Here is a 26,605-nt window from a genome sequence, read left to right as displayed (position 1 = left end):
AAATAAAAATAAGACTGGAACAAAAATGTTTATGTATTTTTTTCTTGACTTCAGGGTCAGTTGTTGGTGCAGACAGCTCCACCACGGCACAGGTGGACATCATCACAGAGCAGCCCCGCTCCTCCCAGCATACTCTACAGCCCGGCGACTCTGTGGACCTGAGTGCCTCCTCAGAGCAGGGGGGTGGAGGAGGTGGGACATCTGCATCAGGCACTCCCGACTCACCCAATGACAACGAGGAGGAAATGCTGAGTCGGAGCTCCAGCGGCGGGGCCAACGTCACCCCAGAGACGGCGGACTACACTACACCAGAGAACGCCACTCCAGAGGGAGGGCCCCTAGGAGAAGGTGGACCGATGCTGGGCACTAACGATCAATCACTTCCACCCAGCGACTCCTCCCAGACCACCACAGAGGGACCAGACTCGGCTGTCACCCCTTCGGACGTAGCAGAACTGGTCAGTGTAACGTTGCGCGCATGCAAATGAAATTTAATTTGGTCCGAGTTTATAGCTTGAACATACATTATTATGTGTGAGTAAAATGCAGAGGACGGCGTGCTTCCCTAGACAATGAAATATTTAATTACCATGTAGGTCTATAATTAACTCTGAACCCTGGTGACTATCATGGCATTGTCTGATGGTGCTACACTTCATAGAATTATGGTTTGTAGAATGGACTACAGTATTATATATTTTCCACATTTTTGCTCTTTCCCTGCAAGTTGAATCACTTAAAGTTACTGTTATATATCCAAATTAAGCAGAACATAAAATATAGGCAGTTAGTAATTAAAAACCTCCTAAAAATAGCTTGACGGGTTATATTTAAAAGTGTACTAGCCATAATTAAAGATGAGGAAAATAATAGTTTTACAAAAGGATGGGATTCCATGGCACATTTTGGCTGTTGTGCTGAAATTGATCAGTTTCCGTTGAAAGAATACCGGGAAATGCTTTTGATTCCTTTTCTCTCTCAGGAATTAATTTTCTCCTCGGCTAAAAAACATTCGTCAGGTTATTAGAAAATGCTGCTGGTAATACAAAGGTAATACTTCAACTCATAGCTACTTGAGGACAAACTGACTTGAAGATACTTGTTGGCCTAGCAACATTAAAGCTACAAACAAGATGTAATGCAACACTGTGTTAACATAATGCCAACATAATTCACTCCATTCAGTAACAACACGTGCTGTTAATGTGTATGTCCTCTCATACAATAGAACCGTAAGTCTTTCACTTTATTTGCAATTATAATATCACATTTTTCAGCGATATGGTGTGTATATAGTTGGTAATTACTGAAGTACAACTTGCAAACCATCTCCCGTGTGATAAACGGATAAACTAGATAAACGGTATTTTATAAATATTTTTTTCAACTGCTCCTCCAAACACATTGGAAAAGGTGTAATGGTTCCTTCTAAAGTCAATAATTTTGAGGGTAGCAGGTTAAACTCATGAGCTTCCCGCCAACCACAAAAACTTGTCCATTCTATCAGTTGTACCTCTATGGTCTTGCCCCCTCTCCTTTAACCTTCTCCTCACTTCGTCGCAGTCGCGCACTTTGTTGAGCCGACCGATCGAGCCGCCCCCACCCTCGGTCGAGCCGTCCCCACCCTCGCCAACTTCCACCGAGGGTCCCGATGGCACAGACAGCGACTCCTCCGTCTACACTGCTTCCTCTTCGTCGTCTTCTTTCTCTTTCTCCTCTTCTTCCTCTTTCTATGCCACCACCTCCTCCTCTAGCTCTAGTGACAAGGTCAGCCAATTGGTCGCTTTGAAAAGATCTCGAGGGGCTTGCTTTTTTTTTTAGAAACGTTTGGCTTTTCGTTGGCTTGTTCGTCTCAACCCATACGCAGATTCTTCCTGGCTTGTGACCCCCTTCTCCTCCTGTTGTCACTGACTGATTATGCCTCTCTCTTTTCCTCGTTTTGAGTGATTCCCTCCTAAAACTCAGCTGCTTTTGAAAGAAGCAACCCTGACATCACATGTGACTGGCTTGCAATGAAGTTCAAAAGTGGAGGCATGACGGCCAATTGTTCCTTTATCATTTTCCTTCAGATTGTGTTTGGAGAGGCTGTGACGGGCTTTTGTTCCAGCGGAAGCTAAACCTGGAGAATAAACACAATATATTTTTTACAAAAACACTTCATTGGTTCATCTTGCTAGGAAGAGACCTTGTCACCAAAGTAGTTTGTCATAAAAGATCACACAGACATCCTAAACATCATGTTCATGAAGTAGTTCATCATAATAAAAACAAAGTAGGGGGAAAATTAATTTCAGGGTCAGTTTGGATCAAAAGCTTGCTCTTCCTCTGGATTGTTGACTTTTCTCAAGCCTGTGCCCTTTCCTGTATGCAGTTGATTTGCTGTAAATTTTGTTGACCAAGCATGATTCAGTAGACCTTTATAATAGAGTCCTTTATAATAAATGTTTGTGTGACTTTTTTGAGTTTTTTTGTTGTGCTTTGTCTTTGTCTTCAATCTAGCAAATCTAACTCACTGAGTCCAGATTAAGTAGGGCTTGTTTGCATGCCATGGTGTTTTCAGACAAAGTGTCATATATGATTTGTTCCTTCCTGAAAATGTTCGTATTTTGTGTGTGTGCATAAGGTCCTGGATGGCAGTGAGAGTCAGTACTCGGGGATGCAGATTGGAACACTACAGGATGAAGAAGATGAAGGAACAGCATCTGCCTCCCAAGAAGAACCCCCAGAACATTTCCTGCAGTCTGCACTCGGTGTGTTTCTCTAGAGGGCTGCACATGTATACACTTTCTGCTTATTGATAGAAGTCATTAATAACATTTTTTGTTTGTGTGTCACATGCAGCTCTGAGCAAGCCTCATCTCTTCGAAGGCCGAGGTCACAACCGCCAGGGTTCAGACAGCAGCGTGGACCGCTTCATACCAAAGGACGAACCTGCTGAACCCGAACCTGAGAATAAGGTAAAGGAACACCAACACAAAAATCTCCATGTTCATGGATGTCAAAAAAAATAGATAACAAATGTATTCTCTTTCTGTTGATCAGCCATCACGAATAAAAGGTCCAATAGGACACTACACAGACCAGGGGGTGGAGCCACTTGTGCACTGTGTACGACTTCTTGCTGCTTCCTTCCTGCTGACAGGAGAAAAGAAGGGTCAGTGGCTGTGAAAACTGCTTAGAACCACAAATACAAATAAAGTTGATCCTAAGAACAATATTTGACCCATATATATTGGTGATAAAAATACATTTGAATACCTAGTAAAAATATTTAAAACCCTTTGAAATAGAACTTTAGCTTTTGATGACAGATCTCAAATTAAACCTCTCATGTCATCCTTTAGTTGTGTATCCATGTTTCTACAATCCATGTGTACCATTGTTTTCTGTTCGCTTCTTTAGGTTTGATCCCTGACAAAGAGGTGCGTGTGAGTGTGAAGGCCTTGGCGGTCAGCTGCGTTGGAGCAGCAGCAGCGCTGCATCCTGAAGCTTTCTTTAATTCCCTCTACCTGGAGCCGCTGGACGGCGTTCCAGTAGAAGGTAGGGGTAAAACACTTTCTCAAGACTAAAATACAGCCTGGCCCAAAAAAAAAAGTCGCCACCAAAAACTTTAATATTTCGCTGAGCCACCTTTAGCTTTGATTACAGCACGCATTCACTGTGGCATTGTTGCAATAAGCTTCTGCAATGTCACAAGATTTATTTCCATCCAGTGTTGTATTAATTTTTCACCAAGATCTTGTATTGATGATGGGAGAGTCTGACCACTGTGCAAAGCCTTCTCCAACACATCCCAAAGATTCTCAATCAGCTGTTCAGTTCCAGTATCATGTGGAAATACTCATACTTTCACTATCAAATATAGCCCTGAGTTCTACCGTTTTTTTTTTTTTTTTTTTTTTTCTTTCGATTTGATTTCAGCAAACGTTAAGGAATCGCCATTCACGATCAATCAGGATTTTTTTCGACCACTTCCTCAAAGACAATGGTTCCCCACTATCCTTCCAGTTTTTAATAATGTGTTGGACAGTTCTGAGAAGCTACTCATTGCATCAGTTGGTCCATAAAATGCTTCATGGACCAAATGATGGCTTCTATGACAAACAGATTGTTATGCCATTATTAATTGATCAATGTTTAAACCTTTCCTGTATGGATATATATATATATGCTGTAACAGGTGTTTTCAGTATTACCAGTGAGTTTTCTGCCCATGTTTAAAGTGGGTGGGGCTCCATGAGATTTTTGTGAAGTCATTAGACTAAACAGGAGAGTGAAGCAGATCAGCTCAGCCTGAACACACCCACACATTCCTGAGGAGAGAGAGGAGTCTAATTAGACACCAAGTGAAAACACCTGCTCAGCTGGACCATTGATATTTAAGGTCTCAGACTGGAACAGTGTTTTAGACATGAGGACTGAGCACGTGTGTCAAGAGATGACTGGATGATGCTGAAATGATAACGCTTAAAATCTCAGATAGATGGCAGCTGTGCTGGTAGAAGATTTGATGCACCTTTGAGTTGTTGCAGGTAAAATTAATCTTTATTCAAACTAGTGTGTTTTGTTCACAAACCCTTAAATGTAAATGGAGCACAGTTTGCCTAATTCACAAATGATATTTTGATATTTTTTCATAGTTGGCAAAACACTAATAACATTAACAATGGCTCAGTCCTGTTTAAGTTTCTTAGTAAGCTATAACAGTGAACCAGCACAATATCAGGATTAGTGTTGAGCAGCTAAACCGAATCAACCATAAGAATGTAATTATTAGACCTGCACAGTGGGAGAGTGGGTCGCGCTGGTGCCTCACAGCAAGAAGGTCCTCGGTTTGAATCCCCGGGGCAGAGAGGGCTCGGTTCTGTGTGGAGTTTGCATGTTCTCCCCGTGTTTGCGTGGGTTTTCTCCGGGCACTCCGGTTTCATTCCATCACCAAAATATGGGTGCTAGGGTCAGGCTGCGGTTGCAGCGGCTCAGGACTAACCCTCCATCCGACCATGCACTTTCGTTGTACGTTGTATAATGACAAAATGTGCTTTACATACTATGATGTGTTAAAATGTTGCCAGTCTCAGTTCTTGAGTTAGTGAGTCTTGTAACGTGGCATATGGATTTCATTATTGGGCGTTTTTGAGCTGATGCAGAGGGAGGGGGGAAAATACCAATTTCTGTACGCAATTGGATAGTCCTCCAACCAATCAGAGCCATTTTGTTGTGATCAAATTCAACTTTGTGGTGCTCCGAGGACACAGATGACTGCGTGACTGTTGCGCTTTCGTCCATCACCATATAAAACCCACACAAACGATTTGGTTGGCCTGGCAGATATTTCTCAGGCAAATTATCATTTCCCAGTCCTACGATGGACTGGAGCCCGGCTAGGGTGTACCTCGCCTCTCGTCCAATGAAAGCTGGGATTGGCTCCCGCCCCCACCTGACCCTCCAGAGGACAAGCGGTTACAGAAAATGAATGAATGAATGATCATTTCCCAATCGAGCAACTCCACAACTATAGACCAGCTATCCACTGCAAACATTTTGTGGGTGTGACTGACGTACAGGCTTGGTCTGTAGTGCATTTTTGATAAATGTTACAGTGGGTTAGAAAGTTAAGAAACTGACAACTGTATTTGTGCATTATTGACTCTGTCTTTGACTATGCTCTCGTCTCTGTCCCCTTTCAGATCAGCAGTACATCAGTGACGTTCTGTACCTCATTGACCATGGGGACCCCCAGATCAGAGGGGCCACAGCCATCCTCTGTGGAGCCATCATACAGGCCGCTCTCACCAAAACACGTTACAACATACACACTTGGCTGGCCAGTGTGCAGAGTGCAACAGGTTTGTGTGTATTTGTGCTGGTGCTTGATTTGCCCTTGCGCTCATGTTGATGGATTGTGTTTAATGTTGCTCGTAATGCCCCGTCTGTCTGTGCTCCAGGTAACCCTCTGTCCCTGGTGGACTTGGTGCCGTTGCTCCGGAAAGCTCTGAAAGACGAATCCTCAGTCACCTGCAAGCTGGCTTGCTCTGCAGTGAGGGTAAGACACACCTATGTGAGTAATTTGTGCTCCTCGTGTTTGAGTCTAACCTCTTTCTGTGTATGTGTTTCAGCACTGCATCATGACATTGTGCAGCAGCACCCTGAGTGAGCTGGGTCTGCAACTGGTGATAGACCTGTTTGCTCTAAGGGACTGTTCCTATTGGCTTGTTCGCACTGAGCTCTTAGAAACTCTGGCTGAGTTAGACTTTCGGTAGGTAAAACTTTCCAAATCACCATATCACAATGCTTAAACAATAATGCTTTTTATTCAATGAAAGGTTCAGGGTTTGTTGTCATTCACCCACGTTAAAAACACAAAAGAGCAAAATCTGTAACCCTGGTCCATCTGCGAACATAATGAATAAAAAGACATAAAACCTAAAAGCCTGTATACATTACATTACTAGAACGCATATGACTTTGCTCGACTTGTGTATGTTACCGTTGGAACACCTCAATTGCATATTAAAGATTTATTTATTAAGGTTATTTTCTGTGTTTTAGATTAGTTAATTTCTTGGAGAGGAAAACCGAGGCTTTACACAAAGGAGATCATCATTACACTGGGGTAAGGTCTTTTAATCTTCGCTGTGCAAGTGACGTATTGAAAGGTTTTGAGATACTCAATTAGACATGCAGTTTGTATTGTCTGTCCTCATTCAGCTGTTGACTGTGGTCCCTGTTTTTTTTCCCCACATTCATCTATTTAGCGTCTTCGGCTCCAAGACAGGGTGCTGAATGATGTGGTCATACTTCTGTTGGGAGATGACGATCCCAGAGTACGGCACGTAGCTGCCTCTGCTGTCAGCAGGTACACTATCTTCATACATGTTATTCTTTATGGGAAGAATGACAATCTTGTGATGACAAACTCAACTCTAACTTATTTTTAATGTCTCTGTCTCTTTTAAGACTGGTTCCCAGGTTGTTCTATGACTGTGATCAGGGTCAGGCGGACCCTGTGGTGGCGATTGCTCGGGACCAGAGTTCAGTCTACCTGCAGCTGCTTATGCATGAGACACAACCCCCCTCCCAGTTCACAGTTAGCACAATCACGAGGTAGACATACGCTCTTGTGCTTTTGGTGTCGCACAGCAACTTTTTATTATTCATTTCTCATGACCGCTGCTTTGCCTATTTGGCTCTACAATCTTCAAATGTATTTTCCATGTAACCTTTGACTCAACCCCTTCCGTCTGCCAGGACGTACCGAGGCTACAACCTGTCCAACACTGTCTCCGATGTCACAATGGAGAACAACTTGTCCAGAGTCGTTACTGCCGTCTCCCACGCTTTCACCTCTTCTACCTCCAGAGCCCTAACTGTGAGTTTTAAGTGCAACACTTAACATTATTTTCTTGCGCTACAGCTTGTTTACGGCGTATGTTTAAACATTACTGTTATGTCTTTCTCTGCAGTTTGGCTGTTGTGAGGCCTTGTGCCTACTGGCTTCAAAATTTCCTGTAGGCACTTGGAGCACAGGCTGGCACTGTGGCTATGTTAGCTCCAGCAGTAGCTTTTCTTCCCGTTCTAGTCTTAACCGCAGCAGGGGAAGGGCCCTCAGGTTTGTGTTCCCTCATTTATGAATTCATTTTTTTCATCAAGTCTTGTGATGCCATCCTAGTTATATACGGCATTACATTAGTCTTAGTCTTGCTCTTTATTTCTTCATTATCTATACTCCTGATAATGTTTTTCAGTTTGTCGCATCCCAGCAGCGCTCCAGCCTCTTCAACCTCGTCATCTGCACCAGACACTGATCGGAGGACTCTGACAGTGGGAATGGCCAACATGGTGCTCTCTTTGCTCTCCTCTGCTTGGTTTCCATTGGATCTCTCTGCACATCAAGATGCATTGATGCTTTCTGGCAACCTGCTTGCTGGTGGGTAACCTGCATAAAGATTTGCTGTGTTGTTGACAGCATCTAGTTTTCTTTAAGTGAAAACTATCTAGGACAAATGACACGCTTGTAGATTAAGAAGTCTCTTAATCATGTTCACAGCTGTGGCTCCTAAATGCATGCGCAACCCCTGGGCTGGAGAGGAGGAGGGCAGCGGTGGCAACACCAGTGGAGCTCCAAATAAGATGGAAGAGCCCTGGGGAGCCTTGTCAGAAAGGTCGCTGGTGGCCATGGTGGAACAACTCTTCTCCCACCTCTTAAAGATCCTCAACATCTGTGCCCATGTACTTGATGACACACCACCAGGACCAGCAGTTAAGGCAAGGCTGAAGAGGGATTGTTTCTTAGGCACATAGTCAAAATGAATATTTAACCCACATGCAACAGCCATTTATCTGCTTATCACGGAGTTATTTCTACTGTAAGTCTTCTCTACTACAGTTCAGTATTTGTTCCCTACTTTTTAGGCTGCTCTGCCCTCCCTGAGCAACACCCCCTCCCTCAGTCCCATCCGCAGGAAAGGCAAGGAGAAGGAGGCTGCTGAGCCAAGTGCTGCTCCTATGAGTCCAAAGAAAAGCAATGAGGTCAACACAGGTAACATGCGCGCCTCAACATGATCATCTCTGGAAGGGTCAAAACATTTAGTGTGGTGTTGCTTTTTCTGAGCAGGCAGGCCGGCAGACAGCACGGGGTCGACAGCTGTGAACAAATCTACCACGCTTGGCAGCTTCTACCACCTTCCGCCCTACCTCAAGCTCCATGATGTGCTCAAGGCTACACATACCAACTACAAGGTCAGAACCCACGTTGTAACAGGGCAGTGTTTTTGTAACCCTAGTGGTGCTTTTCACTAGTTGGTATTTATTGCGTTTGTTGACTCCTAGGTGATGTTGGACCTCCACAGTAGCCAGGAGAAGTTTGGGAGTTTCCTGCGTGCCACCTTAGATGTTCTGTCACAGCTGCTGGAGCTGGCCACACTACATGACATCGGCAAGGTAAAGATCACTTTTAGCTCCATTTTCGGTGGGAGCGGGAGGGAGGTGAGCTTGGGTAATTACACTGAGTGATTTGGTTTAATTAACACAAGTGTATGTTTCTGTCAGTGTGTGGAGGAAATTTTGGGCTACCTCAAGTCCTGCTTCTCCAGAGAACCAACCATGGCTACAGTTTGTGTACAACAGGTCAGTAATCTGTGTGTTTACGTTTCTGAATTGTAGATTCAGTTATACTGTCATATTTGTGTGTGGCGGTCTTTATGGTTCTAGCACTGAGCAGTGTGCTGCAACTGGTGCGACTCCACACAGAGTGAGACTGGTTCCTGCCGACAGGGCCTGTAAAGGTGTTGGGTTTCCTGTGCGATGGTTCCGTACATTCATATTTATATGGTGAGGGACTAGTATTTAGTCTCTTGACATAATACATTCCCAAATTAAGCAAAAACATGCTAACCCTTCTGCTTAATGCATTAAGCACTGCTTGGCAGTATTGCATTTATGGTAATTGTTAATCTTGTGGAGGTAAAAGCCCTCATAAGAAAGTAGATTGACTTTTGGAGATGACTAAAGTTGCAGAATGGTAATAATCTGATCACTTTACATTAGCCTGGTGTGGCCTGCTTTAGCCAAACTGTGTTGATCTAAGCTGTGATGATGTGTTTCCACTGGCTCACAGCACAGAACTGGTCAGCCCTGCTGTGAACTCGTGTTTTTTCAGGGGACTTGCATCAAAGCTTTTTTTTTTTTTTAAGTCCCTACTGTGGAAAACCCCTAATAAGAAAAGGAAAAAGATTATAAAATGTTGAACGTGGCGAGCCACTTTGAGTCTTGCATTGAGACACGATTATGTTCAAGACACAACTTGAATCTAATTATTAGACGTAAAAATAACAATGCTTCCTGGATGTTTCCAGGCTGAATTATAGAATCTAATTACTGTATTTGTTTCGAAATGAAGAAACGATAGCATTTCATAATTGAGTTTATTTAGATGGCACTTGAAATGTATTCCTTGTCCTAATAGTTAAAGTTGTCTTGTATAGTTGTTGAAGACCTTGTTTGGAACCAACTTGGCGTCTCAGTACGAGGGTGTCCTGAGTGGACCCAGCCGTTCCCAAGGCAAGGCTCTCCGTCTTGGCTCTTCCAGCCTGCGACCTGGCCTCTACCACTACTGCTTTATGGCTCCGTACACCCACTTCACCCAGGCTCTCGCTGATGCCAGCCTTCGTAACATGGTGCAGGCTGAGCAGGAGCAGGACACTTCTGGGTGAGTTGTGGGAACATGGGTCTCTTGTAGGAGTAGATTTGTGTGCATGTCGGGTTATACAAGCATTTTTTTTCTTTTTGCTCTGCTTTTAGATGGTTTGATGTGATGCAAAAAGCGTCCCATCAGCTGAGGTCTAACATCGCAAATGCAACACGTCACAGAGGAGACAAGGTATTTGTGCTGTCAATCTGCATTTTCATATTGAGACTGTGCTGTGAACGTCTAAAAAGATACTAAGGTTTTTTTTACTGCTTTTCTGAAAGCTGTAGTTTCCTCTGTTTTTACCAGAATGCAATCCACAACCACATCAGACTGTTTGAGCCACTGGTGATCAAAGCTTTGAAACAGTACACCACCAGCACCTCTGTGGCCCTGCAGAGACAGGTGCTCGACCTGCTCGCACAGCTTGTGCAGCTCAGAGTCAACTACTGCTTGCTGGACTCAGATCAGGTAAGATGCACACATGTTCCCATTTCTTTGCAAATTACATCATCAGATTATGAAATGAAGCTCAATCGGCTTTCTTTGTATGTTTCAGGTGTTTATAGGCTTTGTCCTGAAGCAGTTTGAGTACATTGAAGTGGGGCAATTCAGGTAACTTTCGTCGTCTTTAAATCCCAGATGTATTCTGTTGCAGCTTTATTCTTTGTAGTTAAATATAAATAATAAAATCTTGTTTCCATTTGCTGTGTTTGCTTAAATATTTAAAAAAGTTGTCCTGTGGACTAATAACTGTTGCACTTCAATAACAGAGATTCTGAGGCCATCATTCCCAACATCTTTTTATTCCTGGTGCTGCTGTCGTATGAGCGTTACCACTCAAAGCAGATTATCAGCATCCCCAAGATCATCCAGTTGTGTGATGGCATCATGGCAAGCGGCAGGAAAGCTGTCACACATGGTAAGAGGGTCACAAGTAAAGTATACATACACAAGTGTTTCCTCCAGTTGTTTTTTAAGTCCTTTGACTTGAACGATGTTTTTGAGCGCCCTAATATTTCTAGATAATCATTTTAATGAACAGATGTAGTATTTTTATTTGTATTGATATGCTTGCCTCCTTCTTCTGCAGCCATCCCAGCCTTGCAGCCAATAGTTCATGATCTGTTTGTCCTGAGGGGCTCAAACAAAGCAGATGCAGGCAAAGAGCTGGACACGCAGAAAGAAGTCGTGGTCTCAATGCTGCTTAGACTCGTGCAGCACCATCAGGTATGTTTTACACATTAATGCAGAGAGACACAGCAGGTTAATGTCATCAAATATTCTGGCTGTTCTTTTCTCTGGCTTATGGGCTTTCACGCGTGTCTTGTAGGTGTTGGAGATGTTCATCCTGGTACTACAACAGTGTCACAAAGAGAATGAAGACAAGTGGAAGAGATTGTCCAGACAGATTGCTGACGTCATTCTTCCCATGATTGCCAAGCAGCAGGTTAGAAAAATGTTTTCAAGTTCACATATCTGATGACTCTTTTTCACTTGGACATTCAAACCAGGTTGTTGTACAGTGAGAAGTAGTGACTCAGATTACAATGAATGTAATGTGACCATTTATTCTATTTTAATAAACATTTGTATGGTGTGCTCACAGATGCATCTGGACTCACCGGAGGCTTTAGGAGTGTTGAACACTCTGTTTGAGACTGTGGCGCCGTCCTCTCTCCGACCCGTAGACATGCTGCTCAAGAGTATGTTCACCATCCCATCCACCATGGTGAGACATCTTATCTCTGCACAATGACCTGGACATTTGACTGAAAAATAGATCTTTGAATTGTAATCAAACCTTCTATCCTGCAGGCATCTGTAGCTACAGTCCAGCTGTGGGTGTCTGGTATCCTGGCAGTGCTCAGGGTGCTAGTCTCCCAGTCCACTGAGGACATTGTCCTGTCCCGGGTCCACGAACTATCACTGTCTCCACATCTCCTCTCCTGCCACACTATCCGCCGTCTGCATCAGCAGAGCCCTTCCCCCAATGGCCCGCCCTCAGATACACTCGGTAACCAGGAACCTAATGGTGATGCACAAAAGGCCCCACCCGAGGAAACCTTTGCCAGGTTAGTGAGTGTGTTCAGTCAGTTTTAGAACATAAGGAATGAGGGGTGTTTCTACTCATCCCTGCTGCTTTGCCTTTGTGCGTCTTACACCCTTTTTCCTTTTGTTATATGAAATACATAATGAATATCGTTTCCTCCTGTAGGTTCCTCCTGCAGCTGGTTGGTGTGTTGCTGGATGACATTTCCACCAGACAGATTAAAGTGGACATTACTGAGCAACAACACACCTTTTACTGCCAGCAGCTGGGCACACTTCTGATGTGTCTCATACATGTCTTCAAAAGTGGTTAGCATCATTTCAGTTATAAGTTATAGCTCCTTAAGGAGTTGTTTTTCACCATGAAATTCTTGTCTCTTTTTGTTGCCCAGGAATGTTTCGCAGGATTACTGCTGCAGCCAGCCGTCTCCTCAAGTGCGAGAGTGGTGGTGGACAGACCAACACAGACACTGACCTCTTCTACCCCTTAGAGGGTCTGAACAGCATGGTGCAGTGCCTCATCACCACCCACCCATCCCTGGTGCTCCTCTGGTGCCAGGTCCTCCTCATCATCGACTACACCAACTACTCCTGGTGGGCTGAGGTTCATCAGACACCCAGGTAATAAGAGTGCAAGGACTCACTAATATCAAGTTTATGTAGATCTTGTAATTATAGTTCTGTTTTGACTAACTCTGTCTCTGGTCCTTCTTTTCCTACAATCAGAAGACAAAGCATGTCATGCACAAAGCTGCTGAGCCCTCACTCCTCAGGGGAAGGTGAAGAGGAGAAGCCTGAGTCCCGGCTAGCAATGGTCAACAGAGAGATTGTACGCAGGGGAGCACTAATCCTCTTCTGTGACTATGTGGTAAGGCTACAAAATGTTGAAGTACATGGTGTGCTTACTCTTCTAAATGGAATCATCAACGTTATTTATAGCTGTAATAACCTTTTTTCTCAAACATATTAACAATAACGTTCAAAATGTTAGAACAGTGGTAACTAGGGTTTGTTTGTTAGTCAACTAATATGTGGTGAAAGTTGAGTCAATGTCGACTAGTCGATGTCACACATAAAAACACAGTAGAACGTAATGCTTGGCATTAATGAAGTCTATATTCTTGACCTGAATACATATTGTAGCATCTCACACAAAAGAAGCTACAGACGCTTTTCTGCAAGATAATGCAGAACACAGGCTACTGTCGGTCGTGGCCCACGTCAACATCATAAACACAGTCAGTCTGACACTTGTATGTGGCTCTCGCTCAGCATAAAAAGACACGGTCTACAACCACAGCCATGTCAAATTATGGAACACAACAGAAGTGAACATAAACACATGAGCTTATCAATGCTGTGCGCTGCAGGTATGTATTGTCTATATAAATCGGCACTGTCAAAAGCATTTAATAACACTTCAGTGTTTTGTAAGGATATAGGATATTGTAGCCGGGTATAGCAGCTAAAGGTCTAAGAACTTTGGACAATGAAATTTACCATCAAATTGTTGATTTGCAGCCTCCTTCTCTCTGTTACCGCATGACGTTTGTTATTTGACTGCCGTTGAGAGGATTTTGACCGTTCTTCTGCTAGTGTTAGCTGATGCCTTTTCAGATGAGTGTGCATTGCAGTAGTACATTTGTTGTATTTTAGTACTCGCTTACATATTCTGCATGTCACGGTAGAATGGGCTTCATCTTCAGTGAAGTATTTCACACACTTGATGAACCGCTGTTAGTTTGCTGCAATGACCCACTGGGCTCCGCACCCATCTTTTCAGAGGCATCCATGTTGTTGTTGTCATGTGATCGGCGACTAGTCGACTTCCTGCTTAAGGCGTCACGGCACAGCAGTTAAGTCGACTAATCGACTATTCGGTACAACCCCTAGTGGTAACGCCACTTTTCTGAGTAATAAAGCAGTGCGAAACCTCAAAGCAGAATCTCTTAAGTGTTCCTTGAAGAAAACTGTACACTTTTCCCTTCACCTTTTATAGTGTCAGAACCTCCACGACTCTGAGCATCTGACCTGGCTGATTGTCAACCATGTACGTGACCTCATCAGCCTTTCCCATGAGCCTCCTGTGCAGGACTTCATCAGTGCTGTCCACCGCAATTCAGCTGCCAGCGGCCTCTTCATCCAGGCCATTCAGTCCCGCTGTGACAACCTCACTACTGTAAGATGACAACCCTTTATCTGTCTATTTTGTTTTTCCACAGTTTAAACACTTGACTTTCTGGACATTATGACATGCATTCATGCTTGGATTTCTTCATCATCAAATCTCCCTTTTGCTTTCATCCCTTCTTCTGTAGCCTACCATGTTGAAGAAGACTTTACAGTGTTTGGAGGGCATCCACCTTAGTCAGTCTGGGTCTCTGCTGATGCTGTATGTGGACAAGCTTCTCAATACACCCTTCAGGGTTTTGGCTCGCATGGTAGACACACTGGCGTGTCGCAGGGTAGAGATGTTGCTGGCTGAGACGCTACAGGTAATTCATTGCTGTGTGGATTTTGTCGTGCGTGTGGAGTTGTTGTAGGCTCACACGACCAAGACTCACTTATTGTAATGTTTGTCACATCTCTTGTGTATATCCTTCCACCCTCCAGAACAGCATAGCCCAGCTCCCTGTTGAGGAACTGGACAGGATCCAAGAATACCTTCAGACAAGTGGCTTGGCTCAGAGGTAATCTTGTGTAATGCAGCCGTTTTGTTTTACCTGCTTTAACATGCACATTTTGTCTGTGCATACCAATATAGTATCCCATACCAAATTAATTTGACATTACTTTCTTCAGGATTTTTGAAGGTGTAAAATTGTATCTGCTGGGATTTGAGCCTTCAGTTATGAGGACAAATGTGTTAAATTGAACGTACATTAAAGAAACAGAAATAATTATATCCTCTCTTCATCTCTCTTAGGCATCAGAGGTTCTACTCCCTGCTGGACAGGTTCAGAGCCACTGTGGCAAACACCAGCAGCCCCACTCCGCCGGTTACGTCACACCCCTTAGATGGGGATCCACCTCCTGCCCCCGAACTGGTCATTGCAGATAAGGTGAGTCTGCACAGTAACACAGACCTGGATAACAAATCATTTAAAAAAAAAAAAAAAAAAAAGTCTCATCACCAGATAATTTCAAGGAACAGTTTGCTTGGTCTTCATTTTGAAATAAATTTTAAATTTATATTGGCTCAAATTTGTTTGTATTTTTTATTTTTATTTTGTTTTTTTCCCAGGAGTGGTATGTTGCTCTGGTGAAGTCACAATGCTGTCTTCGTGGAGATGTTTCCCTGTTGGAGACGACAGAACTTCTTACCAAACTACCTCCTACTGATCTCTTCAACATCATGAGCTGCAAGGTAAAGCTGTGACAAATGGAGTCCTTCGGTATGCACGCAAACTTTACAGTAAAATAATTAGACAAAGTGCATAGAAATCGGTGCTCCAGTGATCAGACATTAAACTTCAATGATGAATATTCTTAAATAATTAATTTAAAACCTGATTAATTTCAGTGTATATTAACAATTGAACTTGGACCTTTGGTCATCTTTTCTTCCCAGGAGTTCAATCTAAGCCTGTTGTGTCCATGCCTGAGTATGGGAGTGCAGCGGTTGGCACGGGGTCAGGGGTCACTTTTGTTAGAGACAGCCTTGCAGGTGACACTTGAGCAGTTGACAGCGGTTACCGGGTCACTTCCTGTTCCACATCAGTCCTTCCTGCCACCGCCCCAACGCCAGCTCTACTGGGACAAGCTGGGGGAGGTTTATGGTGAGTGAAAGGGAGACGAACATAAGTCAGACTACACTGGAGAATAAAAACAACATCAGTCGGCTCAATTAATTTTTAGACTGTTGTTTATTTAACCTTTATGTTTCTTAAATCTCTTTCAGATGAGCCTGGTTTCTATGCCAAGGTTTTGTCACTTTGCAGAGCGCTGTCTCAGTATCTGCTGAGCGTCAGCCAGCTTCCCTCTTCACTTCAAATTCCCTCTGACAAGGAGCACCTCATCACCTCCTTCACTTGCACTGCCACTGAGGTAAAGGAGAGTATATTGACCAGTTATCAGAAAGAAAATGATCGTCTTTAATGTTTCAAAATGGCAATCTCAAAGACTGGATGCAAAGCAGTCATACAATACTCCAAGTTTGGCACACTCTTTGAACTCCTAAAATTATTGTGCCCATGTATGGTGCTCTCTTTGAACAGGTTGTAGTGTGGCATCTGCTCCAGGACCACTTGCCCCTTAGTGTGGACCTGCAGTGGGCCCTGTCCTGCCTGTGTCTGGCCCTGCAGCAGCCTTGCATCTGGAACAAGCTTTCCTTGCCAGAGTACACAACACACACCTGCTCTCTAATCTACTGCCTGCGTCTCATTATTGTTGCAGGTAATGAGAACTGCATGGTACATTTTGTTTTGTATGTCGAGCTTGATGAAATGCCATGACTGCCTAGAGGCTTAAAATTCCTTTGCTGCCCAATTTAATTTTTTTGCCTTGACTTCCCAGTGGCTGTAAGTCCTGGTAACCAGCTGTTGCACCCAGAGAAGAAAAAGACAAAAAGGGAAAGAGATGCTGAAGAAGACCAAGTGGACTCTGCACGTGCAAACCGTGAGAATTCATTAAGAAACTGTAGAACTATATTATGTGTAATTGTAGTATTTTAATGCTCCACCTGGACCTTATTATGCATTTTTTATTTTTTTTTTTTAAACTAAGCAAACAAAATAATTCTGTTGCAGACATGTGCGAGTGGCGAGCATGTGAAATCATGGCAGAGCTGGTGGAAGGCCTGCAGAGCATCCTTTCCCTGGGTCACCGTAGCAACTCCATGTTCCCTGCTTTTCTCACGCCAACATTGCGCAACATAGTTATCAGTCTGTCCCGTCTGCCTCTGGTCAACAGCTTCACCCGAGTGCCTCCACTGGTCAGTGTTTGAAAGAAATGGTGCTGGCAGTTCAACTTCAGATACATTCATGTATTGTTTTTGTTTAAATACACTGTGTCTGTGTGCGTGTGTGCGCTCAGGTTTGGAAACTGGGCTGGTCCCCTCAGCCAGGTGGAGAGTTTGGCACAACGCTACCTGAGATCCCTGTGGACTTCCTGCAGGAAAAGGATGTCTTCAGAGAGTTTCTCTACCGCATCAACACACTGGGTAACGAGAATGGACTTTCACATTCACTGTATGCGGACACAAGGGCAAACATTTTTCTCATCTGCACTGGTTGTGGTTGTTTTATATTTAGGCTGGAGTAGTAGGACTCAGTTTGAGGAGACCTGGGCCACTCTGCTCGGGGTGCTGGTCACCCAACCCATCACTATGGACCAGGAGGAGGAGACACAGCAGGAGGTATACACACAAATACAGAGGTCACTCATAAAACATGCAGCTGGTTGGTGCGTCATGAAAATGCAGATCTTATGACTTTTGTATATGCACTCATGTAACTACTACCTTTAGATGGATTCAAGCATCTTGCAAATGTACTTTGTACTTCTCAAATTGACTTACTAGGAGTAATAAGTTGTAAGTTACATTATTCGCCTCTATTCTTGACGGTCTTTATTCTTTGTTCTTCCTCTCCGTTGTATTTTTATCCATCTGCGTCAAGGAGGACTTGGAGCGTACACAGTTGAATGTGTTGGCAGTTCAGGCCATCACCAGCCTGGTGCTGAGTGCCATGACCCTGCCCACAGCTGGTAACCCCGCAGTCAGCTGTCTGGAACAGCAGCCCCGTAACAAGAGTCTCAAAGCCCTGGAAACACGGTATCTATGCAGCCATTACCGGTTTACTGTGTGGGAGCCTAAAACAAGCACGTGCCAAATAGCTTATGTATTTGTGTCCATCCAGGTTTGGAAGGAAACTTGCAGTGATAAGAGGTGAAGTGGAGAGAGAGATTCAAGCTCTTGTGTCGAAGAGAGACAATGTCCATACATACCACCCATACCACGCCTGGGACCCTGTGCCCTCACTGTCAGCAGCCTCTGCAGGTAACGGAGAGATTGTATTCATAAACTCTAACTTAAACTCCTGCACTAACATCTAGCACTTTTTCAATTATACGCTTGTAAATTCGTTTCAGCAGGTACGCTGATCAGCCATGAGAAACTGCTGCTTCAAATCAACACTGAGAGGGAGATGGGTAACATGGATTACAAACTGGGGCAGGTAAGAGATGCAGGATCGAGGAAGTGATTTGACATGATTGAGATGTAGTATGCCAGATGAAATGGTTAATGATAAACAATGTGTATTTTATTTGGCATATCTCCTTCCAGGTCTCCATTCATTCAGTGTGGTTGGGTAACAACATCACTCCTCTGAGGGAGGAAGAATGGGGTGAGGATGAAGAAGATGAGGCCGACACTCCAGCTCCCACATCCCCACCCATGTCGCCTATAAACTCTAGGTCAGACAAATAAAAGCACAATTACACAGACACATTTCGTAAGTGTCTAATGCACAAGCACACACCCCCTAACCTAGTGTCTGTATTGGCTTTCAGGAAGCACCGTGCTGGTGTGGATATTCATTCATGTTCTCAGTTTCTCCTGGAGCTCTACAGCCAATGGCTCATTCCTGGTTCCCCAACTAACAGGAGGACCCCGACCATCCTCATCAGTGAAGTGGTCCGATCGGTGAGCTACGATGCACATACTCAGTATCCACATCTCGGTCTTGCCACTGTCCATAATCAGTTTTATCTACTGTTCTCTAATATGAAAATGTATATTTATTTATTTATAGTTCATAATCTGAAGGCCAGCTCAAATCACTCCCCAATATCTGTCCAATCTTGTTGTTGTGTAGCTGCTGGCGGTGTCGGACCTGTTCACAGAGAGGAACCAGTTTGACATGATGTTCTCCACCCTGATGGAACTACAGAAGCTCCACCCACCAGAGGACGAGATCCTGAATCAGTACCTCGTGCCTGCCATCTGCAAGGCTGCTGCTGTGTTGGGCATGGTGAGTAGAGCTGATAAGGTGGTGTAAGGATGTGTGCTTGATTACTAACGGTACTGTCCCATTAAACCAATGCTGTGGCGGTGTATAAAACCTTTGAATTTACATTGCTAGGACAAAGCGATAGCCGAGCCTGTGTGTCGCCTGTTGGAGACGACCCTGCGCAGCACCCACCTGCCCAGCCGCATGGGGGCCCTCCATGGCGTGCTGTATGTGTTGGAATGTGACCTGCTGGACGACACAGCCAAACAGCTTATCCCCACAGTCTCTGAGTACCTTCTGTCCAACCTGAGGGCTATTGCTCAGTGAGTTTTTCCCTCCAGTTCTCTTGTCTCATGCAGACGCTGACCTCATTTCATCTTCTAATGAGCTGAATTCAGGATGAAAGAGCTTTAGGGAGCCAATGTGTTTAATGTCAGTGTGTGCACCCCCCACGCACCCACACACTGTAAGAGGATCTTTTAATCACTTAGTTTTTCCAGCTTAATTAGTTGCATTGCAACTCGTCACCACAAGGTGCTGCCCTTGATATTTTAGACCATTTTTCAGTCCATCTAATTTTTTTTCCCTCCCTGCTTTCTCTCATATCTCTATCCTGCAGCTGTGTGAATCTGCATAACCAGCAGCATGTGTTGGTGATGTGCGCAGTGGCCTTCTACATGATGGAGAACTACCCTCTGGATGTAGGAGCTGAGTTTATGGCTGGAGTTATACAGGTACGGTTAATTGGAGTAAAGCAAGCATATCTAAAATATTACAAATACTAGAATCAAAATAGACATTTAAAGAGTGAGGCTTCATCTATGCTTATTAAAAAAAAAAGCATATATTGCATTCTATCATTTCTCCCTTCTTGCCTCTTCCAGTTATGTGGTGTAATGGTGTCAGCCAGCGAGGACTCCACTCCCTCCGTCATCTATCACTGCGTGCTTCGTGGTCTTGAGCGGCTACTGCTGTCAGAGCAGTTATCGCGTGTGGATGGAGAAGCGCTGGTCAAGCTCAGCGTGGACAGAGTCAACATGCCGTCACCACACAGAGCCATGGCAGCCCTGGGCCTCATGTTGACCTGCATGTACACCGGTAAGCAGAGCTTTAACTTCACTGCTAATCTGAAATGTACAGTTGCATGCTGGCTTAATTACCGGCATGTATATCATTATGACTGGTGCTACCATTGTTGCTTCTGTGACTGACTTTCACCAACCACTGCAAACCTGCTATTGCTTTAAGCTATCAGGCTAACTCACCTGCATGGAACAGTAGTATAACACTTCAGCAGTTCTCTTCCTTAAGGCTGATGGAGTGATGACATTATACTGGTAGCCACGCATGTTAAACTGTAGTAAAGTCATCCTAGGTGTAGGTAAGATGTAAATTGGAGAGAAGTGCAGGATTGGGCAGTATGCTCTACCTCCTCATAACCCTGTTTCAATGATGGAGGATGGATGTGTACCTAGACCTCATTGGGTGTTTTATCATAAGGTGTCCTCAGCTGAGGCAGCCCAGCCACAGGCTGATCAGACCTGGGCATGTGTTGCATGGTTTTCAGATCATTTGGCAGCCAATGCAGTCTCCTTTTGCTTCAGCCACACCCAGTGATGACTTTCAGCAAAGCAGAAGTCAGGCTACAAGTGGATACTGCTGCTGCTACTTCTACTGAAATGCTAACTCTGTAGTTTTTGTATGTTTTAATGCCACTGTGGCATTGTGCTGGCAGTAAATGTGCGGTGCATGCATCAGATTAGACTGTTTTCATATTTTGCAATGCATGAGAAGTATCTCTAATATAAAGTGTCCAATCTTTATAACATTACTATATGCAGGAACACATTGCAGAGCTAATAAAGTACAGTGATTGACTGACTTTCCATTCCTGTACTACATGGGGAACTGAAAATACTTGATACACAATTACTACAATCGCCAGTGATTTCTCAATGTATTTTTTTTTTCCTGCCAGTTTTGCACCCAGTTTAACCGTCTTCACTGTTGCTAACACTAGTGATTTTCAGTCCTTGTCTTTGTTCACAGTATAACAAACCTTTTAATCTCCAACCTATTTCATTATGCATAACATAAAATACACCTGCTTTCCTCCTGCATGTAGTATATACTGTATTGTGTACCTCTGATATACCCTACCTCTAACCCCTACGTTGGCCCTCCCCACTAACTCTAGCAACTGTTGGCATGTCCTTGTCCTTGCGCTAATGCCCTACGTGGCATTTCTTTGTTGCCGAGAGCTAGCCAACAAATTCTTTAAATAAATCCTCTCTCCTGCAAATGCAAACCGATTATATCTCTCTGCATACGTTATGTGCTAGCCGGTAGCGCATTCCGGTCTCAGGTTAATCTAGAATGTAATGTACTCGGAAAACCAAGCATTGAAAATCCCTTTAAAGCTTGCAGCACCAGTCACTTACAGAAAACCTTAAGAATGTCATTTGACCAAAGGTAGCTCCCAGAAATTCAATTTTCTGTTTGAGGTCAACAAAATTCAGATCTGAATCTTGTGATTTGAGTGTCCCAACTCCCGCTCTAACCTCTATCCCACTGGTTTGACCGGTGCCACCCACCCCTCTCGTCTTCTAGCGGTGCTTGCGTCGGGTTCAGACGTGACAGGGGTTAGAGGTCAGGTTGACTCTGGCTCTGGTGTAGCGGAGGCGGTGGGCATCACGGCGGGTCATGTTGGTCTCTCCTCAGGCAAGGAGAAGGCCAGCCCTGCTAGCCGCCCCGCCCACGTTGACCCTCAGGCCCCAGACAGCGAGTCAATCATTGTTGCCATGGAGAGGGTCTCTGTGCTGTTCGACAGGTATACCAACCCTTTTGTTACACAAATTTCTCACGGCATTTGTAATAAATATGAAACTCTTACTTTGCAGCATTCTTCTCTTCTAAACCTTTGACTTCTCTGGGTTTGTAGAGTTCAGAAACCATTTGTAACTTTTTGACAAACACTAATTTCTTGCTGGCAGGATTAGGAAGGGTTTACCCAGCGAGGCTCGGGTGGTGTCCAGGATCCTGCCCCAGTTTCTGGACGACTTCTTTCCGCCGCAGGACGTCATGAACAAGGTCATCGGAGAGTTCCTGTCCAATCAGCAACCTTACCCACAATTCATGGCAACTGTCGTATACAAGGTCGGGACATGAGTACATGCAAATCTAAAAATCTACCATTCATGCCAAATAGAGATTAAAGACCCTTCTGAAGACCACATAAATATTGCAATGCTCAAAAGTTGATTTGTTTGTTACTGCTAGGTTTCCCCACAATAAGGGAAAAACCTAGAATTTCGATTAAATCTAGTCCCGGGAAGCTTGATTCTTGGTACCTCCCGGAGCAAAGACAGTGGCTTCCAGTCACTTTCCTTGGATAAACAGGAAAATTATAAATGAGATCAGTGCGGTCAGTAAAATCACACCAAAACTACAATTCTCTAGTGCTTGGGTTGAAACAGAAGTTAATGATGTTTGGAAATATAAAGAGTAATCCAACCCAATGCTTGCCAACTACTTTCTTGCCTTTAGGTCTTATTTTCAGAAAATGTCTTTTGATAATCTGCTATATTTCTTGCTTCAGATTGATTTAGAAACCACTCTGGGTGATAATTATTTGTCAGAATAGTAGCATTATTCTTTACAATTTGAACGATGAAAATCAAATTCTGGCAAATTTGTGAGCGTCTCGGTTAAAGGAGTCCTGGCTCATCTAGTCTATGATGTACAGTAGATCTTTGTGAGGCACTTATTGATGCCAGACCACAGTCTGCAAACTGACTACTTTACTTAACAAAATATCTTGCCTAATGCACATTTTAGATCAGAGTTACTGCATGTGTTGAGCTGATTGAAGTCAAGAATAACTAGAGACTTGTCATGTCCCCTGATATTTTTCCCCATGTCTGCCCCACATGAGCAGAAGAAATGCATTTATATTAACCTCAGGATTGATTGGATCAATTGTTTACGTGGTTTTGCTTCTGATCAGACCAGTCCTGACTTAAGAGGTTACATGAGGCATTTATTCTTATTGGTGCAATACTAGTGTCAATGTAAATGCAGTAATTGTTGCCATTTGTTCTTTATGCATTCTGCTTGTCTTGTCAAACTGTCTGTGGTTCCTTTTGACCCCGTCTCTCCCTCTGCCGTGCACTCTTACCCAGGTCTTCCAGACACTTCATGCCACAGGCCAGTCTTCAATGGTGCGAGACTGGGTGCTGCTGTCTTTGTCCAACTTCACTCAGAGGACACCAGTGGCCATGGCCATGTGGAGCCTCTCCTGCTTCTTTGTGTCAGCGTCCACCTCCCAGTGGATCTCAGCCCTGTATCCTTACAGAACATAGTGTAAATCTCTTGAACAGGATGGTCATGTAGGACATTGTGATTTGTAGCATAGAGGTGTAATAAAGGCAGGTACACACCAAACCGACCTCATAAAACTATCAACATCGCTGACTGTGATATTGTCTGTGTCTGAGCCAAAAAGGTGCACTGGAACACACCGCAGAGACTATGGTTAACATGTGTCCAACAACTGGAAAACGGGAGAGCTGGTCTCTCATGAACCATGCTCATAAATTTGTCTAGTTTATTCTTTTTAGATCAGGTCGTGAAAATACTTGTGTACTTAAATGTACAGATGAGATTAAAGTTGAGAATAGCCCTCCGTTTGCTCTTTAAACATTGTTTTTGTCATTTCGGTTCTCATCTTGTGCACTTGTTAGCTAAGCTGAACAGTTGAGATGTTGTTCTACCACTGCTTCAATGTACTGTTTTGGCTGAAATTCTGGTGCCTAATGCCAACTGTATGAGGTACACTGAGGAAAAACTGGGCCACAGATGCTTTCCTATGGACTAACCCTGGAAACGGCTTACTGTTGGTTTAGTGTGTCCCAGCCCTGAATGCAACTAAAATTTGTTGCTGCTTACCAAACTGCGTTGTCCTTAACTCTTCTTGCTTCCAGACTGCCACATGTGATCAGCCGAATGGGCTCCAGTGAGGTGGTAGACGTCAACCTGTTCTGCCTTGTGGCGATGGATTTCTACCGGCACCAGATTGATGAGGAACTGGACCGTAGGGCTTTCCAGTCCGTCTTTGAGACTGTGGCCTCGCCTGGCAGCCCTTATTACCAGCTGCTAGGCTGTCTGCAGTCAATCCACCCTGATACAACGCTTTAAGAGCATCAGACTGAGACGGGCATGGAGGTGCACAGGAAGGAAGGGGAGAAAAGCGGATTAGAGTGAGAAATTACATCTCCATGTACACCTCTCCAGTGAGTTGTGATGGAGGGAAAGAATGTTTTATTATATAAAAAAAATCTACTGTAGCCTTGTTCCTTTCCGCCCACTGATATGAAGTAGAACTACTGATCTCACAGTGACACATTCAGTGATGTTAAATGTCTGAATATTAAGAGTCAGCTCCTACACCTATATGAAGGACACTGGCTGCAAAACGGTGGTTCTGCTGACAACCCCCACTCCTCCTGACATGACTGCACCTTGAACACTTCCTACCCAGCACCTTTAAAAGAAAGCCCGCAACATATAAAGTTTAATCAAACACAGAACTGGATTTGTTTATTATCATGTGAGGAGTATTGTGATGTCAGTAAAGTAAAATAGAAAATGCAAAGTATTTACTATATTTAAAGTTTAAATGCATCTATTTTTCAGTGAGTTTTGTCAGAGTGCTTAAAGTCTGAGGACAATGGGCTGACGCGAATGGGTCACAAACGCCTGCTTAATGTTGACAAAAATTAGTTTATTTCAAGACCTTTTTATATTTAAGTTACTTGTGGTCATTCTGACACTATGTAGCGAAAGAGCAAAATGTTTTATTTGTGAGAATGATCACTAACAGCCATGGTAGCTGGGGATTGTGTTGCAGTTGTCCCTGCAGAAAGTGCAACTTATCTCAGTTGCTACAATTATTCTGGATGTTCTACTGAGAGGGCAAATAACTATACAGGTATGTACAGGAGGTATGTACGGGGCAGTATCAAAAACCTTTCTGCTCTGCCGCATTTCTAGATTTATATGTAGTTTTAACTGTATAAGGGCCCATATATCTACATAGCAGTGGAAACTGTCAAGCAAGAAAAATACCAAAATAGCAGTAATGTCTTTTTTTTTTTTTTGGTTTGTTTTGTTTTAAACAACAAATGGTAGCAGGAGCAGGTAAATTTCCTCTTGATTTTATGATTATTGCTTATTTCTGTCTGGTTTAGTTTTATTGCAGTCTTGAACGCTCCCCAGTGCTCCTGAATGATTCCAAGAGTCTGTTTCTTGTACTTTTTAAATTCTCAGGATGTAAGATGTGACTATATTATCGTTGTTGTAATAAGACTGGAAGTAATTTACACCCCTCTTTAAATGGAGTTATCTTCGTATCTTGTAAAAAGTAATTGTATAGTAACATAAAAGCCATCGTGCATGGAAACAAAATAAGAACTCTGTAAAGACAAGAGGGCTTAGACAGTTAAGATAATGTGAAGCCGTTTTCTTGTAACACGCATACGATCAATGAATCAGCAGACCACAGAATGCAGAAAGCTACAAGCCTATAATGTTTTATTAAAGACTTGCCCTTGAGTTGCCTGGGAGTGTGCTGGGCTTCTGTACATACACTTGCCTTAGCTAAAAGACTTGTACGACATGTATGTCCTGACCACTGAAAGCTTGAAAGCATGCTTAGCATTACTGCTATCTTCTTACATTGTCTTTTAATACTGTATTTCCATGGGTACGGTTGCCGCGACTATTGTATGGATGAGACGCAACACAATCCAAAAGGAGCCTTGTAACCTTGGCGACCAACAGCAAGCTATGACAAATCAACAGACGAGGAAGCTGCGTCACAGCAGGGGTTTTCGGTTTCTGTTGAGCTTTAAATATTGTTTTGTCTCAGTTAAAGATTGGTAAATAGTTCATCGGTCATTGTCTTTGTGCAAAATATTAAACACACAGAGCACTTGAAAACTTGAAGTTCTTATGTTAATGTTGGGCGCTTTTATTGAAATGCAGTACGTAAAAGTAAACATCACAGCTATTTGTGTGCTAAATATGTTCCCGCTTTCCTTGGATCATGTCAACATAATGTATCCCCAATAAATGATTGAGTCTTCTGAAGCTGTTTTCGAAGCTGTAATCTGAGGCCTCACTGAAGGCAGATTAAAGAAGCCTTTGAATTCGTGGGGTTGAGAAATTCAAGATTTGACTATTTATAATGTTCAATGAAATGATTCAAAAACAGGTTAGAGCTGTCTTTTAGTATCTTCCCCAGGCATGTGAAGATCATAGGACCCCTGCAGGGGGGTAATGCGATTACCCAGAAATCTTTTGTGGTTTTGGGAGATGGGCTTTGAGGTTGTGGACAAAGGTTACGTTCCACTGA

General features: G+C 43.6%; 1 protein-coding gene across 10 annotated transcripts in view; it reads left to right on the top strand.

Moving 5' to 3' along the window:
• The window catches only part of htt (huntingtin), a 30,589-nt gene extending 4,254 nt beyond the window's left edge, over window positions 1-26,335 (top strand). For 2 of the 10 annotated variants that reach the window (XM_084563372.1, XM_084563368.1), the window contains exons 11-66: window positions 55-458; window positions 2,624-2,750; window positions 2,842-2,957; window positions 3,043-3,154; window positions 3,403-3,540; window positions 5,688-5,846; window positions 5,946-6,043; window positions 6,117-6,256; window positions 6,550-6,613; window positions 6,756-6,856; window positions 6,958-7,104; window positions 7,249-7,369; window positions 7,464-7,609; window positions 7,746-7,927; window positions 8,048-8,265; window positions 8,413-8,539; window positions 8,615-8,739; window positions 8,830-8,940; window positions 9,049-9,126; window positions 9,984-10,207; window positions 10,300-10,378; window positions 10,496-10,657; window positions 10,746-10,801; window positions 10,960-11,108; window positions 11,280-11,416; window positions 11,520-11,636; window positions 11,796-11,918; window positions 12,005-12,261; window positions 12,405-12,547; window positions 12,631-12,859; window positions 12,965-13,106; window positions 14,238-14,417; window positions 14,557-14,733; window positions 14,852-14,928; window positions 15,165-15,300; window positions 15,483-15,605; window positions 15,810-16,017; window positions 16,140-16,285; window positions 16,456-16,633; window positions 16,754-16,855; window positions 16,987-17,171; window positions 17,273-17,399; window positions 17,491-17,594; window positions 17,857-18,011; window positions 18,097-18,236; window positions 18,332-18,414; window positions 18,525-18,655; window positions 18,752-18,884; window positions 19,057-19,212; window positions 19,324-19,514; window positions 19,811-19,925; window positions 20,076-20,289; window positions 21,802-22,021; window positions 22,185-22,347; window positions 23,373-23,533; window positions 24,174-26,335. In XM_084563372.1, coding sequence (XP_084419498.1) covers window positions 55-458; window positions 2,624-2,750; window positions 2,842-2,957; window positions 3,043-3,154; window positions 3,403-3,540; window positions 5,688-5,846; window positions 5,946-6,043; window positions 6,117-6,256; window positions 6,550-6,613; window positions 6,756-6,856; window positions 6,958-7,104; window positions 7,249-7,369; window positions 7,464-7,609; window positions 7,746-7,927; window positions 8,048-8,265; window positions 8,413-8,539; window positions 8,615-8,739; window positions 8,830-8,940; window positions 9,049-9,126; window positions 9,984-10,207; window positions 10,300-10,378; window positions 10,496-10,657; window positions 10,746-10,801; window positions 10,960-11,108; window positions 11,280-11,416; window positions 11,520-11,636; window positions 11,796-11,918; window positions 12,005-12,261; window positions 12,405-12,547; window positions 12,631-12,859; window positions 12,965-13,106; window positions 14,238-14,417; window positions 14,557-14,733; window positions 14,852-14,928; window positions 15,165-15,300; window positions 15,483-15,605; window positions 15,810-16,017; window positions 16,140-16,285; window positions 16,456-16,633; window positions 16,754-16,855; window positions 16,987-17,171; window positions 17,273-17,399; window positions 17,491-17,594; window positions 17,857-18,011; window positions 18,097-18,236; window positions 18,332-18,414; window positions 18,525-18,655; window positions 18,752-18,884; window positions 19,057-19,212; window positions 19,324-19,514; window positions 19,811-19,925; window positions 20,076-20,289; window positions 21,802-22,021; window positions 22,185-22,347; window positions 23,373-23,533; window positions 24,174-24,387 — 8,351 coding nt within the window. In that variant the 3' untranslated portion in view covers window positions 24,388-26,335. Of the gene's footprint in view, window positions 1-54; window positions 459-2,623; window positions 2,751-2,841; window positions 2,958-3,042; window positions 3,155-3,402; window positions 3,541-5,687; window positions 5,847-5,945; window positions 6,044-6,116; window positions 6,257-6,549; window positions 6,614-6,755; window positions 6,857-6,957; window positions 7,105-7,248; window positions 7,370-7,463; window positions 7,610-7,745; window positions 7,928-8,047; window positions 8,266-8,412; window positions 8,540-8,614; window positions 8,740-8,829; window positions 8,941-9,048; window positions 9,127-9,983; window positions 10,208-10,299; window positions 10,379-10,495; window positions 10,658-10,745; window positions 10,802-10,959; window positions 11,109-11,279; window positions 11,417-11,519; window positions 11,637-11,795; window positions 11,919-12,004; window positions 12,262-12,404; window positions 12,548-12,630; window positions 12,860-12,964; window positions 13,107-14,237; window positions 14,418-14,556; window positions 14,734-14,851; window positions 14,929-15,164; window positions 15,301-15,482; window positions 15,606-15,809; window positions 16,018-16,139; window positions 16,286-16,455; window positions 16,634-16,753; window positions 16,856-16,986; window positions 17,172-17,272; window positions 17,400-17,490; window positions 17,595-17,856; window positions 18,012-18,096; window positions 18,237-18,328; window positions 18,415-18,524; window positions 18,656-18,751; window positions 18,885-19,056; window positions 19,213-19,323; window positions 19,515-19,810; window positions 19,926-20,075; window positions 20,290-21,801; window positions 22,022-22,184; window positions 22,348-23,372; window positions 23,534-24,173 lie in introns of all 10 variants that reach the window. The other 8 variants (XM_084563369.1, XM_084563373.1, XM_084563371.1 and 5 more) reach the window with 5 other exon arrangements.
• The last annotated feature ends 270 nt before the right edge of the window (window positions 26,336-26,605 follow it).

Source organism: Chelon labrosus, assembly GCF_963514085.1.
Source record: "Chelon labrosus genome assembly, chromosome: 2".
Lineage (NCBI taxonomy): Eukaryota > Metazoa > Chordata > Actinopteri > Mugiliformes > Mugilidae > Chelon > Chelon labrosus.
Note: the sequence above shows the minus strand (reverse complement) of the source record. Positions and strands in the feature narration are given on the sequence as shown.